This window comes from Daphnia pulex, chromosome 7 (assembly GCF_021134715.1).
Source record: "Daphnia pulex isolate KAP4 chromosome 7, ASM2113471v1".
Classification (NCBI taxonomy): Eukaryota; Metazoa; Arthropoda; class Branchiopoda; order Diplostraca; family Daphniidae; genus Daphnia; species Daphnia pulex.
The window spans coordinates 8784529-8804558 of record NC_060023.1 but is presented as its reverse complement, the minus strand read 5'-3'; the positions used below and the strand labels follow the sequence as shown (position 1 = coordinate 8804558).

The window sequence follows — 20030 nt, the reverse complement described above, 5'->3', positions numbered from 1 at the left end:
TCAACGAGTCGAAAGTCGCGACACGCTTTTGATCACCCAAGTTCGGTTGCGCTTTTCTAGCCAGCAGCTAAAATCCAAGTATAGCTATTCCCAACACTTAACCAATTGTTCCGCATCAACAGGTTAAATAAACATACGTGTATATCGACTCTCAACAGGCTAGAGAGAGGACCGTTTTCCACACGGAAAAAAAAAAACAAAAAAACCCCACCCGGAAAGTTTCCGCTCCGCTGCGAAATTGGCTTAATAAATGCCTAGAACTCTCACGTAGCAATAAATAGACTATATGCTATATAGTATTCCATATAGATGAATGGTATGTAAACGAAATTCGATATTGAATTACAATGCGCGCGGGCGTTTTTTTAATGGATTTTTCGTACGAATTATCATCATTTTTTCGCCCATTGTGTGCTGCTAGAGCGCAATCACCGCGGTACATAAAACTAAAGCGAGCATTATTTTATAGATTCTTCCTTGTATATTTTGTCTTTTGACTTCGGACTCTTACGGGGGAGGGAACCATTTTTTTAAATGGCTTTGTGTGCACTTGGGTTTCTGTTCGAGAGCACTCGGCAGATTTTTCGCTCCACACTGTATAACTTTTCACAGGCAGATTCTCTCTATTAGTCATAAAGATCGACTTTCAAGTCGACATCAATTACTAATAAGGAAAGCGTTTTTCGGACGGGGAAAAAGAAATGATATTTTTAACACGGGCTTCGGTCTTTAGACCTACAGGCAAGTTGTTGGCTATAAATACACTCACAATAGTGGATTCGAAAATTTCCCCCGGAAAAGAAAAGGTTTTCTTTACGTTTCTTAAAAAGTAGGGTATAGGCAAGATTACCACGGTGTATACGCGACCAAAACGTTTAGCGGTAGAAAACCAAGCTATCCTATATAAAGGAGCTCGCTATAGAAAATAGAAACGTGAGTTTCATATTTGATCGTGACGAAGGAAGGACTATGTTGTTTTCTGTGCTGTTGTGTAGTTGTTTCGTGGCATTCTTGTCCGTCGGAAGCGAACTCCATCGCCATCCGAAACATTTGCATCCAGGTATAACGTCAAGGCTTTTCATCAAAGATAAGAATGCATACGCAATGTCGTTTTTTTTTTTTTTTTTTTTTCTCCAATGCCAGGACCGTTGGATCCGTGGTCTGAAGAGAACTATGAAGCTCTGCAAGAAAAATCTGAGGATGGAGAAGGTCCGGTAGGCCCCCCTGTAAGATCATCCGAAGAACCCCACGGTAGTGACGAGTTGTTTCAACCAGATCTTAATTCTAAAATTCATTCATTTTTATTTGACTATTTATAGGGCCGGAAGAAATAGTCAATAGTGCAGACGAGCCAGTAGTTAGCGCACCACCAACTGTAGATGACGACGAACCCATTGGTATAATTAAGAATTGAGTGAAATGTTTCGTCCTAAATTTGACTTTACTCTGAATCCCGTTCACGACGATATAGGTCCTGATCCTGAAGGACGAGAAATGGATTCCAATGTGTATTCATGGTACAGAGCTGGAAGATACATCGGTGAGAAAGTGAGATTCTATTCACAATACATTCCAGTTTCACCAGGACCAAAAGGTATAAGATTAGTTTAACATAATTTCCATCACTATGAATGACGTCATTTTTGTTCTTATTAGGTCCTACAGGTCGACCGGGATCGCCAGGGCCGACAGGATTAACGGGAGCAACAGGTCGTATCTTATCCCAGTCTTATCTTATATCTTATGTCTTATCTTACATCTCTTGTCTTATGTTATCCCAGGTCCAACCGGCCCTTGGGGACCAACTGGGGCTACTGGCGGGACGGGTCCTGCTGGTCCGAACGGCGCCGATGGAGTTCCAGGCGTTCCAGGTAGCGCAGGGGCGGCCGGAGCGGCTGGACCTCCCGGAAGTAGCGGTTCATCCGGTGTTCCTGGAGTTCCTGGAGCGGCCGGAGCAGCCGGAGCCAGTGGTGGTGGAGGCGGTTCTTCTTCTTCGTCATCCGGAGGTGCCGGCGGTGGTGGCGGAGGTGGCCGTTCGTTGGATTTTTATCTCTTTGGAGATGGCCCAGTTGGCCCGCCAGCAGTAGATTTAGGACATTTTCTGGATGCTGAAGAACAGGAAGAAGCAGAGACCGGACGCAAGGCTTCTCGAATGGATCCATTTTACAAAGCCGGCAGGTACCTGGGAAGAATCGTCGGCGATAGATTTAGATTCTACTCGTCGCAAATTCCAATCTCTGCACCTCCCGGTATGAATTTAATCAAGGGTGGCACTGAAACCCATTCACATTTTTTTTTTATCTTTCATGTCTAGGACCTACTGGGGACCCTGGAGTAGCAGGACCTCCTGGTAAATAAAAAAAATTAAATAAAATACAAAAATTTAAAATTAAAAAAAAATTAATTAATTAAAAAATTCCAACTCCGCCAGGTCCAACCGGTCCTTATGGGCCAACTGGTTCTCCTGGGCCAACTGGATTAACGGGGCCCCCCGGACCACCGGGGCCGGCTGGAAGTGACGGGACGCCTGGTCTTCCGGGTACTCCTGGAGTGAATGGTGCACCAGGAGCTGTGGGACTCCTGGCGGTAGTGGCGCATCGGGCTCGCCGGGTGTACCGGGAACAAGTGGCGCTGCAGGAGCTAGTGGCGGAGGAGGTTCCTCTTCGTCTTCCAGCGGAAGTGGTGGAGGAGGTGGCGGAGGAGGTGGTAAAAAGTAATTCGATTGACTTCAAAGCGATTTCATTCCACCCACCAATCAAGCTCATGTTCTAATCTATTTTCAAACTGTCTGCATAATTTATTCTTTAAAGAACCTGACTAAGAAATATCACTTTGTGCATGATTATGCAATCACATTGGATGTAGTGAATCATAGTACGCCAAGATCTGAACATAATTAATAACGTCTTGGTGCTAATAATACCATATTTAACTTAAATGGCTCTGCTTGTAAAATACCTCCAACTTGATTGCATAATACCAGCTATTCTTATTTCGATCCAATGTTACGTATGTTTGTTGATCTTTTTGTTGTTTGTTATTAATACATTTACGATTTTACCTGTTACTATTTTGAAACAAATGCAATTTTATAAGAATTTGCGAAAATGAATCAGAAAACAATAATCGACTGATAAAAAAGAATGAAGAATTATAAATTAATTAAGAATTTTGCTTGCGCTTAATGTTTCGAATAAATAATAAGATTTAAAGCCAATCTCCCGAGCGGGAATTTTATTTCTTTTTCGTAATACTTTCAATTCTGGCAATTTGGCACTGTCGGTTTAAATTTGCAGAAGAAGGACGAAAACATTCAATAATCACAAATTTTTCTGTCGTCGCCGAGCTGCAGCTTTCACTGAATCTGCTTTTATCTGGTATAAAATTACTCTCACACCAACAATTATTCTTTAATCGTTTCATATCCATCCAGCCAACTTTCTTCTTTTTGCTCAAGTTCTCCAGTTCAATTTCTCCTCACTGATTCATTCCAATTTTTTATGTCTTTGCCAAACCTATAGGTTTTAAGTTTTTTAAAAAGATTTGAAATGATTGTAAAACACCTTGACAACAAGCTCAAAGCTAATTGGGTTTCGAAAGCCAATGCCAGACGGAAGGGTCCCAATATTCCAATAGCCAAAGTCAAGAATCGCCCACCTGGCCGTGGCACGTCTCGTTCCAATCGCCACCTGTTGCACAGCCAACTGGTCGCCAACTTTCAAACACAATTGAGCGAGTTCTCAGCTGAAGACGACGGCACCTTGGGGTACGAGGAAGACGATGTCTTTGAGGACGAAGAAAGCAGCCAGTGGACCCCCACCACCACCGTAGTCGTTCCCAGCAACAGTTCGTTCGTACTCTACCGACGTATTTTCGGCTTCGAGTCGTTGAGGAAAATCTGGGACCTACTTTTGCGGTACATCTGGACGTCTCACATCGGCCGGAGCATAGCCCCTCAGCCGGACAAAGTGATGGAGATGGAAGACTCGGATTCGGAAGGCGAAGATTTGTTCCAGGATTGCGAGGAAGATGAAAACGATGGCAGCAGCCAAACGATCGACAGCGTTAATTTCTGCTTTTCGCCACCGGCTCCGAGCTTTGTCGAAGCTCTGAACCGCCCATTTTCTTCGCTATTGTTGCGCTACGACGCCATTTTCACGCCGACTCCGGCCACGCCGCGTACATTCACGCCGGCCACCATCCAGTCCAACTCGTCCGCCCAGTCTAGCACTTCCAATCGAGCCCGACTTGCCGAATTGTCTTGGGATAATTACGATTTGACCATGTTACCTCAAAGCCCTTTGGAGGGCGGAGAGATATTCGGGAGGTGGTCTGCCCATCACCGGGGCCATCGAATCCCGATGGCGTCGTGTCTGAAGACTCTCTGGAGCCTGGATTCGCCATCGTACGACCAGTTGACCGGTTCGCCCATCGCCGAAGATGTCGAGGGAGAAGACGACGAAGGAATCAATTCCACCACCCATTCTCTTCCGGTCGATTCCGGAGAACATCGTTTCACCCGGATCGACTCCCGCGCATCCGACGATGGACTGCACATTTCCAAGGGAAAATCGCTGGAGGTAAAGTTTTCTATTTGTTCTTATTTCTATTTCCAAATGTTGAATGTGAATTTTTTCTTTTGGCAGCTAGACGATGAGCGTCAAGAAATGTCAGACATCAAAGATTGTAACCACAACAACCTGTTACGCTGATTGACGCAATCGACCTAGTACTACGCCGGAATCATTATGCCAGCAAGTCAGTCTATTCTCCAAATTCTCGCTAAAATTTCGATTGTCGTAATTTATACCGTGTTCCGCTACTACACTTTTATTTTAGATCAAATGTATTCAAGTAACAATCTTATAAAAAAAGTTTTATTCGCATTGTATTACTGTGCTGAATTGTCGAGTAGAATATGGATGAAAATATTTTATTTCGATTTTAAAATTGATAATACATTTTAGGAAACAATCGACATTTTTTCAAAATTAAATACCTAACCAATTAGTCCAAGGCCTTAGGTAACTTAATAAATTAAACGATGTTGGCAGGGTTGTTGGGCAATTGCTATCGAAAGCCAAACTGAAAAAAGGGCCGATAACTCCAGGTGAAGACTGCGGGCAGATCTTTAAAGTGTTGGCTTTAATCATTCTATTCCAGCAAAATATTGAAGAAAAGAAATATTAAGAATCGTAATCACATCAGTTAAGAAAATTTAACTCACTCTTCCGGGTAGCTATTCATCAACGAAATGGTGATGCTATTGACGTATAATCTCTGGGTGCAAAGCCTCAAAATGCATGTCACATCTAATGAATTCTTTTTTAAATACTTCCAACCGAGATTGACTCTCTGCACGGGACCCAAATTATTTGGGACAGTCAACAGAAACCGGTGATCTTTCCCGTGCTCAAGACCTATCGCTGGACTTTAAAAAGATAAATTTTTTAAAACCACTTCCAGAATTATAACGTTGAGAATAAATTACGGGACTTACAGTTTAACTTTTGACAGAGTGCCTTGCTGCCCACTTATAGATAATCGGATTATCCCTGTGACTGTTGGTTTGGCTCTTCTGGGCTTGGCCAAGCTCACCTTCACTGCGTAATGATATCCTAAACATTATTTGTAAAACTCAATCAAAGATAAATTCCAATCAACGTAATCGGCTGTTGTCTTTACGGCAGTATGGCGAACTTTCGCCAGTGTTGAAGTAAAGTTTGACGTTGACTTGGTTTCCAATGGGATAATTATTTGCTTGAAGGCCGAACGGAGCGCACTGGCTATTATCTGATCCACAAGATGTGCATTCAGCCTTATAATAATAGTGGAATGACAGACTGATGACAGGCTTTCTAGTCTATCAAGTTTTTTTTAGCGGTTTTCTAACTAGTTTTCTACCTTCTGGAAAGATTCATAGTCGGAGCATTTGTATGCTATACTCTGACATGCGTCAGGGAGAAACGATTCGCTGTACAAGTCAAGGACCCTCATGTGGCTGCATGAAGTGGCGTTAGTTACATCATCAATGAGATTGTTACTTGAAACATTTTTCGCCGATCGCAATTCTGATAATATGCAGCCAGGTTGACGCCCCCCGCCGTTGGGATAAAAGTCGAGATGACCCAAAGGGTCCAACAGACCAACAGCTTTTTAAAAAGATGTGAGGGTCAAAATTAGCATTTATACAACTGTGCAGAAAAAAAGGGAATGAATTATACCTAAGATACCTTCACCGTCAGTGTGAACAGCATCGACAAACTGAGCGTCAGAGGGATCCAAACGAGCAAAGGTTGGCATTCTTCGGAAATACCACCCAGCCGGATCCAAACCTGTTTATTGTAACCATTCCATCATTTAATTGGGTTAAATGTTTTTTGGCGAGAATCAAAATAATTAACCTGTGATTCTGCCGAGGTTGGCAATTTTTTCTCCTGCGTACCCAGAAGTGTGTGCTCCGAGGCTATGTCCAATTAGATGAACATCTGATGGCGTGACTCCTAATTTTTCCTTAAACATTCGAATGCGAAGCAATTATTAAAAATCAATTAACTTCCAAGGAGGATAAGTGATGATAACTTACAACCAAAGTTTTAACAAGGAAGGCGATTTCCAAGCCAACCAGACGAATGTTGACGAACGCTTGATTGTAACTGGTTTCTGCACCGCCGCCCCAATGAACGACGATTACGTTAAAATCTCCGTTTGCTAATAATCTTTCCACAAAGGTCTAAATTTGAATAACGAAATTATGTTTTTTAATTCAATCGGTTGACCTAAAGAAATGGGCACAAGTTTTCAGTTTAAAATTGGCTAACTTTATAGCGATCTTCGTACCCGGTGGATAGCCAACCGTGGACATAGAATTTGGTTGGTCGAGTTGCTTTAAAAGAAGCGGAAGTGATTCCGTTGGGATCTTTGCCAGAAATTCCAACTCCCGGCTGCACAAATATAACAAAATAATAAAATCAATAGCTGTTCTATTTGAAACATGCTAACGAGAATTAAATCGTTTCTTGCCCACGGGGTTGATTGATCTCTGGTGCTGAGCGTGAAATGCGTGCCGATTTTATGCCTGGCTTCAGGTAGTACATTAATCGGCCATAAAATTGGGTCGGCGAACGAGAAGCGAGTGATACATCCCAGGTCTTCATAGCAAACTGAATTATCCGCATTTAACGCTAACCCTTGGGCAAGCGTTTGCGTCAGATTGAGGGTTAAATTTGGATCGTTCAACTCGGCGACTTTGATCGTGTCTGTGGCTGCCCGATTATTGCGGAAATTGATGACTGTAGTTTCAATTAATTCGTCCTGAATCTGCTTCTCAATCTTGACAAACGAAGGATTCAATGGATCGAACGAATGAGCATATCGCAGTTGCGTTCTGCTTGCCAGAAATGAAGTATTAACAAAATGTTACGATATAGAAATAAAAAATGGTTTGCATTCAAATGCTTAACATTAAGTTCAGTCACCTTATTGTGTCAGGGTAATCCGGCTCACTGCTTGATCCAACACTGAATAAGAAGGCAAAGAAAATGCACAATACACACTTGACAGAAATCATGATGAAGCCTATTGGCACTGAAACTCAACAAACCAACGGTGTTACATCCAGCCATCCAGCGATGCTGGTAGTTTTTCCGATACTGGTCTACATTTGGAAAGGACGCCAGTGTTTTATATATACCACCAAAGATCAAGATTCACAAAAAAAAAAACTTGCATAGAAAACGCCCCGGGCATCTGGTACAGGTTTAAGTTAAAATACATGTAGCAAGTTCAAACACGGTCCTTGTACATATATGTATTACGATTGCTCACTTTTCCATATCAACATTTCTTGAACCGGTCGGATTGCATGCGTGTTCTTTTTTGAAATGCGTTTCTTTATACGGACGAGGTCTGACGTTTTGTTCTTTTCGCCGAAAATTGGGCTTCAAGACATTTCATTCCGTTGACGATTTTAATTGACATCTTTCTGGGCGAGGTTAGAATAAGTCAGCTCAACACAGTCATTTTTATACATTCTTCACTTTCCAGTTTTTTTTACACTCACGGTGAATATTTAACTGTATCGTTCAAAGATCGTAGAAGTAACAAACACTTTGTTAGTTTTATTTGGTTCGTAAAAGAGCCCAACCATGCACCATAGAAGATTTAAGATTTATAGAAAACGGAGTTAGTTAACTAAATAATTATTTATTGATCTCATGAATAGATAACCACTTACAATGACTAGTAAATGAATCAACACTGAAAACTATAATTCACCACCCACAAATAGAATAAAATTTCAAGACAAAGTTAATGTTGAATTAATTCTCGCTAATAATATTTTGGAACTTCGGTGTAGTAAGCTGGGGCAGCGTAGGTTGTGGTGTAGTATTCGGGTGCTTTAGTGGTGTAGTACTTTGGGGGTTCGGTGTAGTAACTCGGAGCTGCGTAATATTTAGGAGCCTCGGTGTAGTAAGTTGGAGCAGCATAAGTGGTAGTGTAATATTCTTGAGCTTTGGTGGTGTAATAAGCTGGAGCCTCGGTGTAGTAGGACGGGGCAGCGTAGGTTGTGGTGTAATACTCCAATGCCTTAGTGGTGTAGTATTGAGGAGCATCAGTCTGGTAGTAGCTAGGGGCTGAGTAGTACTTGGGAGCTTCAGTGTAGTAGGTTGGAGCAGCATATGTCGTGGTGTAGTACGATGCTGTAGTGTAATACTCGGGGGCCTTGGTTGTGTAGTAAACTGGAGCCTCGGTGTAATAACTCGGAGCGGAATAATACTTGGGAGCCTCAGTGTAGTAAGATGGAGCAGCGTACGTTGTTGTGTAGTATTCGGCCTTTTCGGTGTAGTACTCTGCTGCCTTGGTGGTGTAGTAGCTTGGAGTGGCGTAAGTTGTAGTGTAATAGACAGGAGCTTCGGTGTAGTAAGTTGGTTCAGCATAATAAGACGGAGCAGCATCAGTATAGTAACTTGGGGCTACGTAATACTTGGCAGCTTCAGTTGTGGTGTAGTAAGGAGCAGCTGTGGTTGTGTAGCTTGGAGCAGAGTAGTACTTCGGGGCTTCTGTGTAATAGCTCGGAGTAGCGTAGGTAGTGGTGTAGTACTTGGGGGATTCGGTGTAGTAAGTAGGAGCAGCATACGTAGTGGTGTAGTACTCAGGAGCCTTGGTTGTGTAGTACTTGGGTGCCTCGGTGTAGTAAGTGGGAGCAGCATACGTAGTGGTGTAGTACTTGGGCGCCTCGGTGTAGTAAGTGGGAGCAGCATAAGTAGTGGTGTAGTACTCAGGAGCCTTGGTGGTGTAGTACTTGGGCGCCTCGGTGTAGTAAGTTGGAGCAGCATACGTAGTGGTGTAGTACTTGGGCGCCTCGGTGTAGTAAGTTGGAGCAGCATACGTAGTGGTGTAGTACTTGGGCGCCTCGGTGTAGTAAGTTGGAGCAGCATAAGTAGTGGTGTAGTACTCAGGAGCCTTGGTGGTGTAGTACTTGGGCGCCTCGGTGTAGTAAGTGGGAGCAGCATACGTAGTGGTGTAGTACTCAGTAGCCTTGGTTGTGTAGTACTTGGGTGCTTCGGTGTAGTAAGTGGGAGCAGCATACGTAGTGGTGTAGTACTTGGGCGCCTCGGTGTAGTAAGTTGGAGCAGCATACGTAGTGGTGTAGTACTTGGGCGCCTCGGTGTAGTAAGTGGGAGCAGCATACGTAGTGGTGTAGTACTTGGGCGCCTCGGTGTAGTAAGTTGGAGCAGCATACGTAGTGGTGTAGTACTTGGGCGCCTCGGTGTAGTAAGTGGGAGCAGCATACGTTGTGGTGTAGTACTTGGGCGCCTCGGTGTAGTAAGTTGGAGCAGCATACGTAGTGGTGTAGTACTCAGTAGCCTTGGTTGTGTAGTACTTGGGTGCTTCGGTGTAGTATTCCGGTGCTTTGGTGGTATAACTTGGCGTAGCGTACGTTGTTGTGTAATACGGCGCCGGAGTGGTGTAGCCGTACCCCGAAGCCATCGGTACAGCCACGGTCGATCCAGCCATCAACGAGACAACAGCCAACAGCAGCGACACGCCGTAGTTAGCTGAAACCATACAGATATATCATTGTTAATACATATGTCATAGCTAGATGCACACACACTCACACAGTCGTTGTCGCCAACAACAATATTAAAACACAGAAACGATTTTGAACAGAACAAAAATATGAGATTTTCCATATAAGAGACGAAATATTGATTTACCCATGATTGCAAATGGAATACACGATGTGGATTACAGTGGGATGCAAATTGCTTCACTGCTGTTGTCCTGTCGAAGAGGCTCACTCGACTGAATTCCGTTGTCAATTCCCTCTCATTTTATACGACTTTTTGTCACCCTATACTCCTCAAGCCTTGCCGCCAATACCTACTCTATTGTGATGTAACAAACGATATTCGCACCCTACCTCTATTACTCACTGTGGCGTCACGTAGCATTTGTTTGTTTTTTAGGCAATTCCTATAGCCGCTGGCAGAGGCTTACAAAGAAAAAAAGGAGAATAAATTGACGGCTCAAGGTTAACTCAGGTAGGATGCACTTAAGAAAATCCAGAAAATAATGCAATTTCTTTGTTTGTATTCTTTTGAAACGAATTTGATTTGCGAGAGATGATTCAACAATCTTTTATTCTATTAGAACAATATTCGTTATAGAAATTTTCGTAATTATTTAGGTGTTTATCTGCGTGTTAATGCATATCAAAAAGCTGTTTTAGTTAACTAACTCTGTATTGAATTGAAATCTCCAATGTGGTAAATAATGAGCTGTTCTAATACTAAAACGTTTGTGTCCAGGTCTCGTGTATGTTATAGAGAAACATTCATCGTCGCATTTTTCTTTTGCAGAAATGGTTGGTATTTTGGTATTGTAAAAGAGTGAATGACAGAATGAAATTACTGATATGATCAGTGCTCCCTTATAAAATTAAGGGTTAATTCAAACGTCGACGTTCAAACCAAGTCCGAGTGAAAGACTGTAAAATTAACATGTTCTCCACTTGTTCGTCGAACCTGTTGGTTTAACTAGGTTTACCGTTTACCTTAATTATAGCCAAGGAGAAGTGCCTTCAATGAAGCTCGTTGAGCAGCTTACTTTTCGGCAGGAAGTCTGAACTCACTTTAGTTCATTGCACTTCGCGATTTTTATACTTTCGTGGTTATGAAAGCCAAAAAGAACAAAAAGTCTAAAGTTCGCCCTCGTATTTAATAGATTCCTGTCCACGAAACCCGTTTATAATAAAATCCGACCTGTCCAAGAAAATGTACTACCATCACAAAATTCGTATTTTCGCAACCGTATTTGGCACGTGTCTAGACGTCCATTTAACTTAATCCTGTTATAGATGCTGGGAGCGTTTCCAAAATGCGTGTTTCCAAAATGCAGTTCTGTCAAGTATGGTGCTGGTCCATTTGTCTTCTGAAGTATTTCTGTGTCTTATAATACAATGTTGTGTCCAGTGAGTCTTATCACTGATGACGACACAAGGTGACTGAAAATTAATGTTGAGCAGCATGTGAAATTGTGAATGCAAACAATATTTCTTTACCTTTACGCTTTTTTTTTCTGATTTCTTACAAACAATAGCGCATCTCTACGCTGCATCTTTCGTAGTTAAGAGACTTAGAGCGCCTGCGAGCCTGCGATAGTATCCACCCAATTGAATTTCGCGCTCTACAGTTTCGCGCTCTATAGCAAGACAAGGCTTCCTTTATTTCTTGAGTAGTGTTCAATTTTGACACGGTCATTCGTTTTCATCTGCTGTCACTCTCGGTTGTCTGGGTAAGACTTTGTAGTATTGATTAATGTTAAATATTATTTGTAATGCATTTCGGTTAATAGCTTATACCGTTCTAGTTTAAAAGCTGCACGAGTCGTTATACAATACGAAAACAAATTCATTTGTCGATATGCTAAAGCATCTGTCTGTGACAGACATCGTGTTGCCTCAGTTCTCTTCATGACTACTCTTGATTAAATAGAGATTGTTGTTGGAATGAGGCTAAAGTAATTGCCAGTTTTAATCCCAGGAATCTTGATGTAGATTAACCTGATTCGTGACTTGGAGACAATTTAACATTTCTTTTATTCCCGTTTTCATGTGGATGGTTCTTCAACGATTAATTGTTTTTCTTTCTCACATTATACAGGGTGAAGGGTCAAAATGGTGAATCATCGAGCTCCCTTGGTACAAAGGAAGGTATGCGTCGCACCTCGACGCCCCTTCGAGAAAGCTCGCTTAGATCAAGAGCTGAAGTTAATTGGTGAATATGGGCTTCGCAACAAGAGGGAAGTGTGGAGAGTGAAGTACACTTTAGCCAAGATCCGTAAAGCTGCAAGAGAGTTGCTCACTCTTGATGAGAAGGATGGCAAACGTTTATTTGAAGGTATTAGTTGTTCTATAAAGTAATTCAGCATGCCAATTGTCAATTGAGCATGACAGTAATGTAGAAATTTACACATGACTAATTTGCATGATGCACATTATCTGACACTTCTTGGCTGAGACCTGATGTCAAGCTTAACATGAGCTACAACTGAATTAAAATTAGTTGTTTAATATAAATTGCGTTTGTGTTCATTACAGGGCCCTTTTAATTATGAAATCTTTTGACATCTATAGGTAACGCCCTTCTTCGTCGCTTGGTCCGCATCGGTGTGTTAGAAGAAGGACGCATGAAGCTCGATTACGTGCTCAGCTTGAAGGTTGAAGACTTTTTGGAGCGTCGCCTGCAGACCCAAGTTTTCAAATTGGGTTTGGCTAAATCGATTCACCACGCCCGTGTTCTCATCCGCCAGCGACACATTCGGTATTCATCCGTCTGCTATCAGCATTCCTCATTTCTGAACGATTTGCTTAACAAGTCACCGAGTTGAGCATTCTCGTTGAATGGGATGTGCCATCTATATGATGGATGTCTTCAGGCCACTGGGCTGTATGCCCTTGATTCACGCTGGTCACCAGCGGTTAGTGATATGACACCGTTCCGCTGGGAATTGGCGTAAAATGGATATGCCCTACAGACACAGGAAGCGAAAAAACTGTATTTCTCTTATGGCCAATGGAGTTGTTGCGTGCAATACTCTACGCCTGATGTCTCTACGCCTGATGTCTAGTTCTGGGTAGACACTTTCGGCTCGGTGTGCAAATTTGAATTAATCATATCAGTTTTCCACTTTGACGTATTAAACAATTAATTTGATTCATTTTATATTTATTAATTTTTACCTTTACAGTGTCCGCAAGCAGTTGGTCAACATTCCCAGTTTCATCGTCCGTCTGGATTCGCAGAAACACATCGACTTTGCCCTCCGGTCGCCGTTCGGTGGCGGCCGTGCTGGTCGTGTCAAGAGGAAAAACTTGAAGAAGGGCACGGATGGCGGAGATGCTGGTGAAGAGGATGACGAGTAGATTGTTCGCCCTCTTGTTTTTATTCGAGCCTCTTAATTGTGTATCTGTTATCAGTAATACAATTTGTGCGCGAAAATTCTCTTCTAGTATCATCTACGCATTGATCTAATTTTATTCGTATGGAACTACCAATTCATTCAAGTTCGTTCGATACACACAATAGGAATTTGTTGTTGAATGTCGAGAGTTGTCCGGTTACAGTTGTAATCCAAATCGAGGACGGTAACTAGGCAATGGGAGTCGGTTATAAAAGATGAGACAGGAAACGCATGATTTACCCGTGCGTAACCAACTATGGCGAATAAAGTGTATGGACTATGGAGGTTGACATCCTCATTTCGAATCCGGTGACCTCGTCTATATATTAGAATTAAAAGTTGTATTGTTTTTTATTCTTTTGTCTAGATGAAAAAGATTCTCGTTTTGAGTGATTCGCAAACGAGCACAGGAAAAAAGTCATTGACATTTTCCTGTTCACTTGTGTGAACTGCCAAATTGCATCCAAAGAACTTTCGAGAGTCCCCTACTTGGGACGTTCAAGTTAAGTTATTTGCATATTTCTTGGAATAATGCAGCCAATTATGCGCCCATGCCAACTGTTTTGTGGGGAACAAAAATAAAAGTGGTCGAAACAAGAGTGCTGGGGTAAAACCTTTGATTATGCCAGGGAATAATCAACTACCGGTAGCTTGAAGGGATTTGGGGGTTTTCCCTTGCTCGAAGGCACGGTCAGAACAGGTGGCTCGGACAGCAGCCTGCCATTTTCGGCAATAGAAAAACAACAATGTGTTTTTCCTATTCTGCTCAAAGAGAGAGGAGAAAAGAGTGTTCAACTTCTCATCGTTGCTGAACACAGTTCGTACCAGGACGTACCAAGCGGTCCAGATACTTTTAGAACACCTGTGTTCACCGTATAACCGGAGCGACCCCCAACTGTATTTCCATCTTTTTTTTATTTTCCAAAACTATTGTTAAATCCACCCCTTACAAAAAGAAAAAAAAATGGGGCACAAAAATACATTTGATATCGGAAAATAAAATTTCAACGCCTTTCACCCCACTGGGAGGTGATTGACACCTGTGCACAGCAGCAACTTGGACGGGGAAAAAAATAAGCCTTTGATATCCGTTCGATAAAGGATTATACCGTTCCAAGGTTATCCAACAGAATCCGGGATAAATTTCAAGGCAACGGTGGAAAAATATTTAAACATCTCTCCTTACATAAATCTTTATGTAAAAACCCGACCGTATAAACTGGATTATATAATTAATCAATCAAGACACGATTACGCTATTGCTAACGTGTTCGATTTGAACCGGAAATATAATGACGAAAATATCAAATATCAATAAAGTGTAACAAACGAGACGATAAAAATCCAGGTGTTTATTAATCAAATGTCAATCAAAACCAGCCATATCCGCCATTGCAAATGTTTTATTTCGTCGTCTGCTTTTGTTGCCAATTTTATTCCCCCGATCCAAACAAGCACAGCAACAAGGATTTTATTAAATACTTTCACACACTTATCAACAAAAATAAGATTCATTGGGCATGAGTCACGCCCAATGAATCCAATTTTTCTTCAAGCTTTTCAAAATCTTCACAGCGTGAAGACTTGAGCTCTCCCTCCTCCCCTCTCAAAATTCTAGGCGAGTCCTCTCCGATGTCTCTCCCCCCCTTCTCTAAACTTAATCGGTTGGAAGGAAGGGGGGTCCTTAAAGACCAACCAGTCCCACTCTTTTATCCCCAGTCTGTCGTCGTATTTCGTACAGCACACAACAGTGAGCTGCTGGCCTTTCCATATTATTATCAACCTCATTCGGTTATTTTTCTTTCGTCTTAACATTTGTATGAGTGCAAGGAAACACATTTTTGCTTTTTTTTTAAAACAAACAACCAGTGGCCTGGCTTCTTTAACATTTTTCTTCACACCAGTTGTTATCAAAATTATTCAGTTAATAATTTCGTCTGCTGCCAAAGCCAACGGGTAAGTTTGCTGACGTTTCCATTTCATATCGTCAAGGACACAAAAGTTGTTTTCGACTGTTTTCTACGAGATAAAATTTGAGAGCTGCTGATTATTTAGATCGGTTCTTTTTTCAGTGTTGTTTAAAGATTCTTAACACACTCCCAAGTTATGTTGGTCCCTTTATTGTCTCGCCACCATGTACAACTTGCCAATGTAGTGCTCAGCCGTTGCCCCCCGAACGGAAATTGCGTCACTGCTCGAAGCAGATCGACTTGAGGGGGAAACCTCCTTTTTGTGCTCTGATCTAAATACCATATTTTGATTTTTCTAGAATGCCCTGTTGACCTTGTTGGTACAACAACATTAAACGGTAACTTTTAAACGGCCATCGACAGACACACACACACGTACAACATTTCATCATGAAATTGAACAAACAAGAAAGCGACGACTGCAACGCTCCGGTATGGCAGCAACTTCTTCCGACATCCGTTCCAACATCGGTGGTGGAGAGTGGTGAAGTACGAGTCAACATTCCCTGTGCAGATGCAACTACTCCGGATGAAGAAAAACCCAGAAAAGCCAGTAATTGGTTTCCGTCATTCGCGCCCTCGTGGAGCGAACGACAGAGTTTACGTAATAACGGAACAGGAGAAGAAGTCTTCCGGCCGAAAATCAAGAGCACATCCAGCAGCACCGGATCGACCGATGGAGATCAACCACCCAAATCTTCCACAGAGAAGAGATCATCCAGTCCGCTCATGAGGTAATTAATTTTATTTAGTTTCTTCTTTCACTTCGTCTGAGATTCGTATATTATCAATCTTGTTTTTCTTCGGTCTGCTGCGGATGTGCTCGCCTTCCTTGGCATTCGCTATCTCAATTAAAGAATCAAGCTCCTCCCACAAACCACATGACGTGATAAAAGCAAACAATCTGTTTTCTTCACGCCTTTGCAGATAAGGCCGAGTCGTTAATGTTTTGCAAACAAAAAAGGGATATCCAATGGGTTCAATTAGGGATCACATTCGTGTTTCAATGAATAAGGCATCAAGTCAACTTGGAAGAAAATGAACTGGTTCGATCCACACGGATCAAAGGTCTCCAAGATAGATTTTTACTGGGTCCTAGCTCGTTGCGATTGTTTGATAGTATAGTATAGTGCCCGATTTGATGAACGGAATTGTCAAGTAGTCGCCAAGATATTTTTTTAAATTTAAGAATTCATCGTGGGATGTTGTATCGGTTCCCGCCGAGAAGCGGTTTGATCCGGCTCCCGTTGCCTATTGCAACTTCGTGATTTTGTGCAGGGAAACGTGAAATTTTTGGCAGCTATTTGTCACTCTTAATAGAAAGTTCCTGACAATCCCCTAGAAAAGTTTTTGACTTTTATAGAGATTTTGATCTGATGGATCTACGATTTTTTCCTGGTTTCAAAAAAACGGCTGTACGAACCAATTTTAACAATGAATAATGCCGCAACACGTTCTTACAGCTGGGCGCAGAGTGTCGAACGGTGCGGCTTGTTTTGTGTCAAGGCAGCTTAGAGCCTGGCCACAACAACAACAACATATAGAATGGAGGTAAGAGACCTTGGGCCCTTCAGTCGGGCGCTCCAGGTGCGAGAATCAAGACGCACGCAGGTGCTTTGCTCTCTCTATCTCTCTCTCTGCCATTTAATTCTTTTTTTTTTACACCTTTGACAAAGAAAATTATGGTTAATACCTCCGACACTGGATACGGTCAGGAAGAAGGTGTTGAACTGATGTCCCAAAATGACGTCAGGTAATGAAGTCTATTTGGGGAATGTTTTTTTTTTTTTTTTCGTATTTTGCGGAGGGCGTTTAAAGTTTCGTTTTTGATAGTTTCCGCCAAGCGTAGTTCGGTGCAGTGCTTATTTTTTTTGTAATACTAGAAAAACCCGTTATGTTATCCTCACAGTCGTAAATCACGTCTCTTTTCTACTTACAATTGTCTAGGTACAGACAAAACCGATGGAGTTCACGAAGGATCCGAAAGCGTGTCGTGTTAAAAAATGGCGAGTGCAACGTCGTTCAGAGCAATGTGGCCAAACGAAGGCGTCGCTATCTGGCTGATATTTTCACTACTATGGTAAGATATCATTTATTACTTAAAAACAAACAAAAGTGTCCACCCAAAATCAGAAAAAGGAACGTTCTCTTTAATCAAAGCGTGATATTGCAATTTATTTTAGGTCGACATCCAGTGGCGCTGGACGCTTCTCATCTTTACAGCCAGCTTTGTATTGAGCTGGATGGCCTTCGCCGTCCTATGGTGGCTCATTGCTTTCACTCATGGCGACCTAGAACCCGAGCACCTTCCCGGTAATTTTATCTTCATTTATTTATTGTTTTTAGTGTGAGTCTTGTATCCTGATTAAAACGCCCGCCGTCCTAGACGAATGGCATTGGAAGCTTTTCTTTTTTTCTGTGTCTGCCATTTCAATTGATTTATTCAATTTGTTGTTTAAAAAATTCCTTTAGATAATCAAGGAGCATCCGGCTGGAAACCATGTGTCGGCAACATTCACGGATTCGCTTCGACGTTTTTGTTCAGCATCGAAACTCAACACACAATCGGCTACGGCTACAGATACACGACCGAAGAGTGTCCTGAAGGCATTTTCGTCATGTGCATTCAGAGTATTATTGGCGTAATGATTCAGGTAAATGGATTTTTATCTCTTCTGGCATCACTCGTTGTGAGCATTGCATAACAACAGTCGACCTTTTGCATTATCTTTTCCAATTCAGGCATTTATGGTGGGCGTCGTCTTTTCGAAATTGACTCGACCAAAGATGCGAGCCCAGACGTTGCTGTTTAGCCGCTCGGCTGCTATCTGCCAACGGGACGATCAACTCTGTTTGATGTTCCGCGTGGGTGATATGCGCAAATCTCACATCATCGACGCCAGCATCCGCGCCCAGATGATTCAAATGCGAGTGACCAACGAAGGCGAAATGATTCCATACTTTCAGTACGAGTTGAAAGTTGGTTTCGACCACGACGAGAGCAATCTGTTTCTCATCTGGCCCATGACGGTCGTTCACAAAATCACGCCCGACTCGCCGCTATACAACGTTTCGGCTTCCGATCTGCTTAAGGACAAATTCGAAATTGTCGTTATCCTGGAGGGCACCGTTGAGTCGACCAGTATGACCACACAGGCCCGCTCTTCCTACCTGCCTTCCGAGATCAAATGGGGTCACCGGTTCGAGCCGCTCGTATCCTTCCGCAAGGATACCGGCCAATACGCTGTCGACTATAGTCTCTTTAACAATACCTACGAAGTGGACACGCCACTTTGCAGCAGCCGGGACTTGGATGAGTTCAAGAAACTCCGCGAGGAAAACCAAACAGGTAAGAGTAGTGTCGAAGAGTTTCCGCCCTGGAAACGGTCAATTAATTAAACCATATTTTTTGAAAATATCAGGTAACGTGCCAGCAACCAAGCAAGTGACACGACCAGTGCAGCAGACGATGCCTTTGCAGACGATACCATTGCAGACGATGCCTCTGCAACTCACTTACAACCGAAATTTGTTGATCGATCCAGCGATCGTCAACACTCCAATGATGAGGGGAGCCGCACCTCTGGCCTTATCTCCTGCTCCAATCGCGACCGTCATCAGTTCCAGCAATATCATGCGACCAGCAGCAGCAGTAGCAGCAGCCATGTCCGCACCAGTAGTGAACCGAGTTGATCCACCGACCAGCGACTCTGCTGCCACGTGAATAATCTAGTGTGTTAATTAACAAACTAATAATTTCCATCATCACCCAGTAAAATGGGATAATGTAGAAAAGAAAAAGCCAGAAGAATACTTTTTGCCTTATAACTAGGTCTTCGCATACCGTAATGTGCATTTTCACCCTTTTATATCCCCTGATTATATATATAAATATTATTGGTCGTTTAGGATTCAAGTAACAATCGTCAATAAAAATAAAACAAACACACAAAACACGTAATTGTTGCTGGAACGTTATGTACCCTTACACTCACTCGATTCGTGTATTGAAATAATAGCGAAATTTTGTCTTCCAAAATGTAATGCCTTGTTCTGCCTTTTGTGTGTCTACGCACAACGAACACAACCCGACACCGAGAAGAACTCTCGAATGTCTTCTCTTTCATTACATATATATATATATATTATTCTTTTTTTTTATGTTTTTGATTTTGTATCGTTCGTCATAGACCGATTAAATATTTGTATGCGGAACCTTTGGTTTCAATACATCATGAATGTGAATTTTCATCACGTCTTCTTTTCTTTTTTAAAATTGACTTGATTTTCTTCATAGGACATGTTTTATAATCAGGACACAACCTCGGCGATATTTTCTTAAACGGCACGAATCAAAACTCTCACTTTGAAGTCCATGCATAAAGTTTTTTATTTCTCTCTAAGGAAAAGCGAGTTGGAAAATTAATAGCCAGAGCAAAACTGCCATCAATTGCTATCCTCTGTGGTGAATATCAAACGATCAAGGTAAACAAGAAATTTCCAAAAGCTGCACGTGCTGATCAAGTGAAAATCCGTTTCAAGATAAGAAAATTCAATTTTCCAGCAAAAGTATAGTTTGAAAAAAAAATT

At 42.2% G+C, this 20030-nt stretch overlaps 6 protein-coding genes across 9 annotated transcripts; 4 read left to right on the top strand and 2 right to left on the bottom strand.

Moving 5' to 3' along the window:
* Nucleotides 1–782: 782 nt before the first annotated feature.
* LOC124197908 (collagen alpha-1(I) chain-like) lies at nt 783–3067 on the top strand. Its single transcript, XM_046593482.1, has 8 exons — nt 783–1060; nt 1144–1251; nt 1320–1397; nt 1472–1594; nt 1657–1710; nt 1782–2249; nt 2315–2350; nt 2432–3067. The coding sequence occupies exons 1-8, from the start codon at nt 970–972 to the stop codon at nt 2770–2772; spliced, it is 1299 nt and encodes a 432-aa protein (XP_046449438.1). The 5' UTR covers nt 783–969; the 3' UTR covers nt 2773–3067.
* A 217-nt stretch (nt 3068–3284) lies between these two features.
* Nucleotides 3285–4978, top strand: LOC124197907. The gene is made up of 3 exons (XM_046593480.1): nt 3285–3377; nt 3522–4580; nt 4647–4978. The coding sequence occupies exons 2-3, from the start codon at nt 3549–3551 to the stop codon at nt 4710–4712; spliced, it is 1098 nt and encodes a 365-aa protein (XP_046449436.1). The 5' UTR covers nt 3285–3377; nt 3522–3548; the 3' UTR covers nt 4713–4978.
* Nucleotides 4872–7661, bottom strand: LOC124197906 (pancreatic triacylglycerol lipase-like). The gene is made up of 11 exons (XM_046593479.1): nt 7479–7661; nt 7024–7387; nt 6822–6944; nt 6587–6733; nt 6405–6513; nt 6225–6335; nt 5905–6152; nt 5686–5818; nt 5501–5618; nt 5228–5431; nt 4872–5154 (listed from the first exon to the last, which is right to left on the bottom strand). Exons 1-11 carry the CDS (start codon nt 7568–7570, stop codon nt 4992–4994), a joined length of 1812 nt encoding a protein of 603 aa, XP_046449435.1. The 5' UTR covers nt 7571–7661; the 3' UTR covers nt 4872–4991.
* A 524-nt stretch (nt 7662–8185) lies between these two features.
* LOC124197905 (extensin-2-like) lies at nt 8186–10347 on the bottom strand. The gene is made up of 3 exons (XM_046593478.1): nt 10224–10347; nt 9800–10061; nt 8186–9166 (listed from the first exon to the last, which is right to left on the bottom strand). Exons 1-3 carry the CDS (start codon nt 10225–10227, stop codon nt 8332–8334), a joined length of 1101 nt encoding a protein of 366 aa, XP_046449434.1. The 5' UTR covers nt 10228–10347; the 3' UTR covers nt 8186–8331.
* A 1393-nt stretch (nt 10348–11740) lies between these two features.
* Nucleotides 11741–13508, top strand: LOC124197904 (40S ribosomal protein S9-like). Its single transcript, XM_046593477.1, has 4 exons — nt 11741–11802; nt 12171–12407; nt 12644–12830; nt 13258–13508. Exons 2-4 carry the CDS (start codon nt 12185–12187, stop codon nt 13430–13432), a joined length of 585 nt encoding a protein of 194 aa, XP_046449433.1. The 5' UTR covers nt 11741–11802; nt 12171–12184; the 3' UTR covers nt 13433–13508.
* A 1620-nt stretch (nt 13509–15128) lies between these two features.
* On the top strand, nt 15129–19691 carry LOC124197899 (G protein-activated inward rectifier potassium channel 3-like). 4 transcript variants are annotated; one of them, XM_046593468.1, is made up of 7 exons: nt 15129–15426; nt 15740–16174; nt 17388–17520; nt 17624–17753; nt 17913–18094; nt 18183–18789; nt 18863–19691. In XM_046593468.1, exons 2-7 carry the CDS (start codon nt 15831–15833, stop codon nt 19162–19164), a joined length of 1698 nt encoding a protein of 565 aa, XP_046449424.1. In that variant the 5' UTR covers nt 15129–15426; nt 15740–15830; the 3' UTR covers nt 19165–19691. The 4 variants fall into 4 exon arrangements, with proteins under 4 accessions (XP_046449424.1, XP_046449427.1, XP_046449426.1 ...); XM_046593471.1 differs by having other exon boundaries at nt 15162–15426; nt 15740–17193; XM_046593470.1 differs by lacking the exons at nt 15129–15426; nt 15740–16174 and adding exons at nt 16971–16991; nt 17117–17193.
* The last annotated feature ends 339 nt before the right edge of the window (nt 19692–20030 follow it).

Bases quoted from the DNA above. Each gene is read 5' to 3' on its own strand.
- LOC124197905 (XM_046593478.1), bottom strand. The intron at 9,167-9,799 runs AACGTATGCTGC...GTACTACACAAC, and splicing joins GCGCCCAAGTACTACACCAC to CAAGGCTCCTGAGTACTACA.
- LOC124197904 (XM_046593477.1), top strand. From the start codon at position 12,185: ATGGTGAATCATCGAGCTCCCTTGGTACAAAGGAAGGTATGCGTCGCA. The intron at 12,408-12,643 runs GTATTAGTTGTT...TGACATCTATAG, and splicing joins TGGCAAACGTTTATTTGAAG to GTAACGCCCTTCTTCGTCGC. The intron at 12,831-13,257 runs GTATTCATCCGT...TTACCTTTACAG, and splicing joins ATCCGCCAGCGACACATTCG to TGTCCGCAAGCAGTTGGTCA.
- LOC124197907 (XM_046593480.1), top strand. From the start codon at position 3,549: ATGATTGTAAAACACCTTGACAACAAGCTCAAAGCTAATTGGGTTTCG. The intron at 4,581-4,646 runs GTAAAGTTTTCT...TTCTTTTGGCAG, and splicing joins CCAAGGGAAAATCGCTGGAG to CTAGACGATGAGCGTCAAGA.
- LOC124197899 (XM_046593468.1), top strand. From the start codon at position 15,831: ATGAAATTGAACAAACAAGAAAGCGACGACTGCAACGCTCCGGTATGG. The intron at 18,095-18,182 runs GTAAATGGATTT...TTTCCAATTCAG, and splicing joins TTATTGGCGTAATGATTCAG to GCATTTATGGTGGGCGTCGT. The intron at 18,790-18,862 runs GTAAGAGTAGTG...TGAAAATATCAG, and splicing joins CCGCGAGGAAAACCAAACAG to GTAACGTGCCAGCAACCAAG.
- LOC124197906 (XM_046593479.1), bottom strand. From the start codon at position 7,570: ATGATTTCTGTCAAGTGTGTATTGTGCATTTTCTTTGCCTTCTTATTC. The intron at 6,945-7,023 runs GCAAGAAACGAT...ATATTTGTGCAG, and splicing joins GAGATCAATCAACCCCGTGG to CCGGGAGTTGGAATTTCTGG. The intron at 5,432-5,500 runs GTAAGTCCCGTA...ATCTTTTTAAAG, and splicing joins ACTCTGTCAAAAGTTAAACT to TCCAGCGATAGGTCTTGAGC.
- LOC124197908 (XM_046593482.1), top strand. From the start codon at position 970: ATGTTGTTTTCTGTGCTGTTGTGTAGTTGTTTCGTGGCATTCTTGTCC. The intron at 1,061-1,143 runs GTATAACGTCAA...CTCCAATGCCAG, and splicing joins TCCGAAACATTTGCATCCAG to GACCGTTGGATCCGTGGTCT. The intron at 1,595-1,656 runs GTATAAGATTAG...TGTTCTTATTAG, and splicing joins AGTTTCACCAGGACCAAAAG to GTCCTACAGGTCGACCGGGA.